The sequence below is a fragment of the Mchenga conophoros genome, linkage group LG15, assembly GCF_057382185.1.
Source record: "Mchenga conophoros isolate Kocher_MC1m ecotype Shallow Benthic linkage group LG15, M_conophoros_male_GT1.1, whole genome shotgun sequence".
NCBI classification, from domain to species: domain Eukaryota; kingdom Metazoa; phylum Chordata; class Actinopteri; order Cichliformes; family Cichlidae; genus Mchenga; species Mchenga conophoros.
Genome location: NC_140540.1, coordinates 29435907 through 29442269, shown reverse-complemented (window position 1 = coordinate 29442269; position 6363 = coordinate 29435907). Strand labels below are relative to the sequence as shown.

At 40.2% G+C, this 6363-nt stretch overlaps 1 protein-coding gene and 1 long non-coding RNA gene across 2 annotated transcripts; one reads left to right on the top strand and one right to left on the bottom strand.

Annotated features, from left to right (window-relative positions):
- Positions 1–2273: 2273 nt before the first annotated feature.
- On the top strand, positions 2274–3484 carry LOC146558600 (uncharacterized). The gene is made up of 3 exons (XR_014888507.1): positions 2274–2399; positions 3047–3127; positions 3302–3484. It is a non-coding gene; the product is annotated as an uncharacterized LOC146558600 (long non-coding RNA).
- A 409-nt stretch (positions 3485–3893) lies between these two features.
- Positions 3894–5266, bottom strand: LOC146558599 (uncharacterized). The gene is made up of 2 exons (XM_085247738.1): positions 5031–5266; positions 3894–4170 (listed from the first exon to the last, which is right to left on the bottom strand). Exons 1-2 carry the CDS (start codon positions 5264–5266, stop codon positions 3894–3896), a joined length of 513 nt encoding a protein of 170 aa, XP_085103864.1.
- Positions 5267–6363: the final 1097 nt, after the last annotated feature.

The following is a 6363-nucleotide window of genomic DNA, read 5'->3' as shown; positions in this document are numbered from 1 at the left end:
ACAGACAAACTGAATTGAGAATACAGTTTTAATGAAAATAATTAATATATTAACAATGTACCTAAGCTAGGCTGCTCATTTTCATTCTTCTTCTCATTCTTCTTCTCATTCTTTGTGTGTGTGTGTGTGTGTGTGTGTAAAATTTTGATCTAAGTGGCATAAGTGAGATACTATATGTTCACAGCTTGTACAGACTAAAATTTTGCTCACTAGTACCTGAATCATGCTGCCACTGTTGGCTAAATTTAAATCAATAAAATAATACATATGAAAAGGGCCAGTTTACACCAGTCTTCTACTATGACTGAATTATTATGATGATAACAAATTGCCTCCAGTAGCAATAATTAGCTTACTACATTAATAATTTTCTATAAAGGAAATAAGGTAATATTGGGTTGCATAGGTGAGTTAGCTAGGTTTCTGCTAGCAGCCAAAACAGATGAGCATCGCTATCTTTCTTCAACTGAAACTGAAACATTTCTAAAGAGCTAGAACTAAGCTGAGACTTAACTAATAAGAATGATCAAGCCTGTAAGTCGAAAAATAATTATGTAACCACAGGGGAATTCATTTATTGTTTGCTTCATTAAAATAAAAATAATAAATGAATAAAATAAAATGAGGCATACCATTCAGGGCAATGTTCCCTCTAATTTTTCATTTGTCTGAGCGAACACCCAAACTCCCTGAGTGGTTCCTTGGACCACTGTGAGCAACAGCAGACGTGTGCACTGTGGCCACGCCAGCATCGAATCCATCCAAGTTACATGGTTTATTAAAATAATCAAATTACAGCATTTACATTTATGTTAGACTACTTTTAATTAACTGCTTTAGCCCACTTACAATTAAAAAAATATATATATATTGTTCATGACCTTTGTAATATGCTAACCCTATTGGAAGTAAAAATAACTTGAACTCCAGTTTTGAAAACACAACTTTCTCTTTCTTTTTTCTTTTTTATAAATCTCTGACTTGTATTGTGAGTATGAGTCTGTGGTCTGGGAGAGAGCTCTGTAACTCTCTGTCTGCAAAACACAATATATAATGACCAATGTTGGGCAATTAATTATATAGTTACTTCTTCAAAAAAGTAACTGAGTTTAGCAAACAACAACGTTTTTTGCAGCTGTTTACCTAAAAATGCAGCCAAGGCGTTTTTTTAAATAAACATTTAAAACTAACAATCAGGTGTTCTGCATCAAATTTGATGCCACTCCAAAAATAATTTCTGGCCACTATGAGATAAAGGAGAACATCACAAGCCTGATACCTGCAGGCCTGACAACAGGACACGTATCACTCCTGTAACACCTGTAGCACTCAGTACATGCTTCGAAGTTTGTACGTACTATTACGTTTTTAAGTGTTTTGGAGTTTTTACATGTTTTGGAGTTTGTGTGTGCTTTGTCTCTAGGGGCCACCGTAAATATACTTTTATTTATTCACTCCACATAAAATGTAATAAATAAATCATATATTACAAAAACCAACTATTCACAGTTCAACTTTTAACTATTTAAATTTTCAGCTTTTTCCTTTTACAAATTTAAAGTGAAACAACACAAAACACTGCAAACCACAACACAATTAAATATAAATTAAAATATGAAAACAAAAAGAACATGCATATTCTCTGTCATATGGGACAGCATGAATAAACCTTCTGACTCCTTTATCATCCGCAACTTAAAATAGTTGTGGATGATCTCTATACCTTTCTAATGTGACGTTGTTGTCCCTGGCTCTCTTTATCTGTCTCTCTCTCCCGCTCTGTTCCAGTGCTACTGCGAGTGTAACTACCGCCCCTCCCCCCTCTTCCCAGCGCAAAGCACAAGGCTCGCTTGCGGAGTGAAGCAGAAAAAAAGTGCGAGAGAGAGGGTGAGAAAGAACAAAAAACAAAACCCACAGCTCGTGATAAGGAGCCGGCTCTAACGGTGTGTTCACACCGAACGCGATGGACGCGAATAGAGCGTCAGGTTTACATGTAAAGTCAATGGAAAGGCGCGATGACACGCGATTGCAGGTCCCGCGAAAATTCGGAAGCAGATTTGCGTCTGGTGCGTTTGACGCACGAATAAAACCACGCGCGTGAGTTTTTGTGTTGCATTTTGTGCATATGCGCGTTTCGTGTCTACCGCTCGAGTTGGAAAAATCTGAACTCCAGCGTCAAATCGCGCCGCGACAACCAATCAGGAGCCTGGTGACGTGGCTGTGACCTAGGTCAAAGGGGAAGATCCAGCCAAAGCCCTTCATACTTCAATGGAGGGGAAGGCTAATCAATGCGGTAGCAAACAGCCCGGAGCTGTACGACACCAGCTGCTTTCTGTATCGAGACAGGAATATAAAGGACCGAGCTTGGAGGAAGATATGTGAAGAGATTGGGCAACCTGGTAAGTTCATTCATTTCTCTTTTGAAAGTTTTTACTGACCCGGGGAAGCCGCACAAAAGCTAGCAAGCCACCGCTATTTTCCCACTGACGTACAAATACCGTTCTGCTTTTATCCATGTTGTCATTTAGGAATATATTTTATTGTTTATTAATAAACAGCACACAGTGGTCCCGCTCATGCTTCGCTTTTTCGCTGATTTGTTATTGCACAGTACAGCATTGCATTCTGCAGCCTGATTGACAAATCTCCTTCGTGTCGTGTCTCCTGCGCTTGCCAAATTTATCATGTTTGGTTTTGATAGCCATCACGTCCAATAGAAAAAAAAAGCACAAAAACACCCATAACTATGACCCTCATTCGGAAATAGACACCTGCACTGCGAGGGAAAAAGGCGAGGGAAAGTGGCGGGCAGATGAAGACAAAACGCGGCATAATAATACTTTTACGTTTTGCAATCTACAAAGGTTTGCACTTTGAGAATCAATTGTGAGAACTGTGACCAATGTTCATGTGTGTGGGGAAAAAAGTGTATAAAGTGCGTGGCGAGGGGCTAGTTATTCTGAGAACCCCTGCAATAAATGAGGAACCACTGTCTACTCTATGATTATTATATTCAACCTGTTAACATTTAATACTGTATTGATAGAACCAACTGATTCTGCAGCAGAGCATCCCCTGTTGCTTCTCCTGGCTCCCCAGTCCCTGAGCTCCTGCTGCTGCACCACAGGTATGTAATTGTAGCATCAGCAGTACAGCAAGCACTGATAGCTTTTTACTCGGTGGGATCCCCTTGTGATCACCTTTACTAAATGTCTACAACCAATCTGATTATATCCTGCTTGGTTTTTTTCGATGTTGAAATGAAAATCTAGTAGCAGCCTTCTCATTTCTTTGTGTTTAGTGCTGTTTTACGGGCCCACAGAGGAGGACAGCTCTGAGGCAGATGAGGGACGGGTCCCAGGACGGTCCATCTGCGTTGGAGCTGGCCATCCTGGAGTCCCTGAAGAGGCCACACCAGTCTCCAATGGAGCATTTCCTCCTCAGCCTTGTTCCTGCTCTGGAGAGCAGCTGGGTCCTTTTTATTCCTGTCTCTCTGTAAATACTTATATTTTATATATTTATGTTTAATGTTTTCTGTTTGAGAATTTTAATATTATTTAAAATAAATTTTTATAATGACTAATGTCTCAGTTCTACTACACAGCAAATGTTAGCACACATGTAGAATTTATTTCATATTGTACTAATGACAAATATACTAATACAGTGGGATGCAAAAGTTTGGGCAACATTGTTAATAGCCATCATTTTCCTGTATAAATCGTTATTACAATAAAAAAGACGGTTAAATATATCATACAGGAGACACACAGTGATATTTGAGAAGTGAAAAGAAGTTCACTGGATTTACAGAAAGTGTGCAATAATTGTTTAAACAAAATCAAGCAGGTGCATAAATTTGGGCACCACAAAAAAAGAAATGGAATAAATATTTAGTGTACATCAATGTGTGTGTCTCCTATATGATATATGCGGTTCCTCTGGGCGTGCTTCCCATCCAGAGCTCCACAGCAGAGAGGGAAGTTCCAGCGCTCCTGGAATCCCTCTGTGATGGACCGCCAGTCTTCAGTTGAAGGCACAGCCATGAAATCGTCCACTAGACAGTCCCAGATGGCCATCACTACCTGGGGGATGATCTGGCTCACCGTGGACACACCAACTCGAAAACTGAACGCGATGGTCCTGAAGGAGTCCCCGGTGGCAAGGAACCTGGACAAAATTGTTCAAAATTAGTATTATGTGTACTGCAGTTACAAAATACATTATTCAAATTCCAAAATACTTTTGTAATGTCTGATTTAAATCACAAAACTTAAATCTTACATAAAACATTTTGTAATTATAAGGATAATTAAAAAAATGTATATTAGATAATATCTAAAACAGTTGTGTTTTGTTTTAACTTTAACATATCATAATTTGGTTGGTAGCAACTTTTACAACTACAGTGTGAAAATCACTCATAATTCCTAAACATGTCAATCAGGTAGGAATGAAGTAAGACATTAATAGAAATAACGAGCTGTAGCCCTTTCCTTGCTTAAATCATTAATATTTTTGAAAAATTAATCTGTGATAAGACAGCTTATTAAGATAGAACCATGTAACTAAAGATGAACCATACTGTTCAGTTTTATCTAACTCTCAGTTTTAATAAAGGCTGGTGACCCCTGTTATAGAGTCTGACAGCTGCAGGGATTATATACAAATATTCAACTATACCAGAATTAAACCAGGTCTAAATAAAAAGGAGTGAGTATCACTACAAAGGTTAACTCAGTGGTCCTAATGCTACAGTTTGATATCAGCAAACACCGAGCGCATACATTGATGTGACACCACAGCCATGCTATCATCGCAAACACTGATAACAGCATAAATCGAATTAAATCTGGACTTGATGAGACCTTCTGAGTATCACTAGAAACATTATAAAGAGTCGTCTCCGTACCACAGTTTTCTATCAGTAAACACCGAGAGCATTCACTGTTAGCAGTGTATAAATGGATGGTTTAGCATATTAGCACAGGTATCAATAAAGGACTACCGTATTAAATACTTTTACTAACCTCAGGCAGACAGACAGGCGCTCTGCAGGTGGGATTGAGCGCCTGCTGGGACCGACGAGGGAAAGCAGGTCCTCAAACTGGCCGACGGTGATATCGCTGGAATCGGCCGTCATCCAGGCGCAGCTCCTGGAGCAAATGGTGAAACTCACCAAACTGCTCACGCCTCTGGACGACCTGATGGACCCAGGTACGGCAAGGACGTCTTTTACGCCGCTGCTCTGCTCTCCACAGTACATAGAGAAGGGAGACTCTCTCTTCAAGCGCTAGCTTGACAGCCGCCATCTTGCAAAGATACCGGTCTGGCACAACTTCCTCCCACATTCCTCCCACATTTCCGGTTCACGCGCGGCGATGGATTTTTCTTGGACACGCGTTGAGACGCGAATGTGCACGCGTCAAATTAGTGGCGTTTTGTTCGCGTCCATCGCGTTCGGTGTGAACACACCGTAAGAGCCATTTCGTTCGCGACTGACACATCACTAGTGGCTATAGCAGCGCTTCCACAGATTCAGTAACATTAGCAAGTGGTGGAGGCCAGCAGGTGGATGAGGGAAAGGGGAGGCAGGAGGAGGAGAGACCCGAGGTGGCCTCCAGTCCGAGTGTCAGGTGAACTGAATTTCAGGTAAGAAGTTATGACCTGCAGTCTATCTGGGTCAGATATAAACCAAGTTTAGGTGTAGTTTATTTTCGTTATGCTGACTTTTTCGTACTGGTACTAACTAGCATGACGGAGTTTCTATAGAGCTGGGTGGGTGCTATGATGTTACTGATCTTGAACTTTATTTTGTTCATAAGGTTATTTATTAGAGTTGCCAACTCTAATAAATAACCTTAAAAATCCCCAAAAAAACGGAATCATCTGGTATTCAGAGAAAATATTACATGTTTCATATTGAGGTGAAAAGGAATGCAGTTTGTCCCTTACTTCAGCTAAAATGAAAAAGACGCAAAGCTGGAGTTATTCTGTCTCTTTGCTACACAGCTGCCTCTTCTTCTCTCATTCTCTCCCCCTCCCTCTCCTGTTTCTACTTCAATCATGAAACAGATTAATGATCAGCTGATCGGCTTTTCTGTCGCAAGTCCCATCTCTCTTGTTTGTTTATCGCCCACTTTGCGCCAGAAAGAAGAAACCAACGGAGGTCGCGTTAAACAACAGCAGCACGTTTAAGATTGATCAGCTGTTGTTAGAATGTATTTAATATTATTATTAGCATGAGTCCATCACTCAGAGAAACAATGATCTGCTGTTTTTGAAGTCTGCCACAATCAGTGGGACAGATATACATACGGCCAAAAAGAAGAGATGTTTTTTATGTATGTCTGTGAAGGTTCT

What these genes read in the sequence shown, in the direction of transcription:
- LOC146558599 (XM_085247738.1), bottom strand. Translation starts at nt 5,266, where the DNA reads ATGTACTGTGGAGAGCAGAGCAGCGGCGTAAAAGACGTCCTTGCCGTA. An exon ending in CGCCTGTCTGTCTGCCTGAG is followed by an intron (nt 4,171 to 5,030) that starts GTTAGTAAAAGT and finishes AATTTTGTCCAG; the next exon opens with GTTCCTTGCCACCGGGGACT.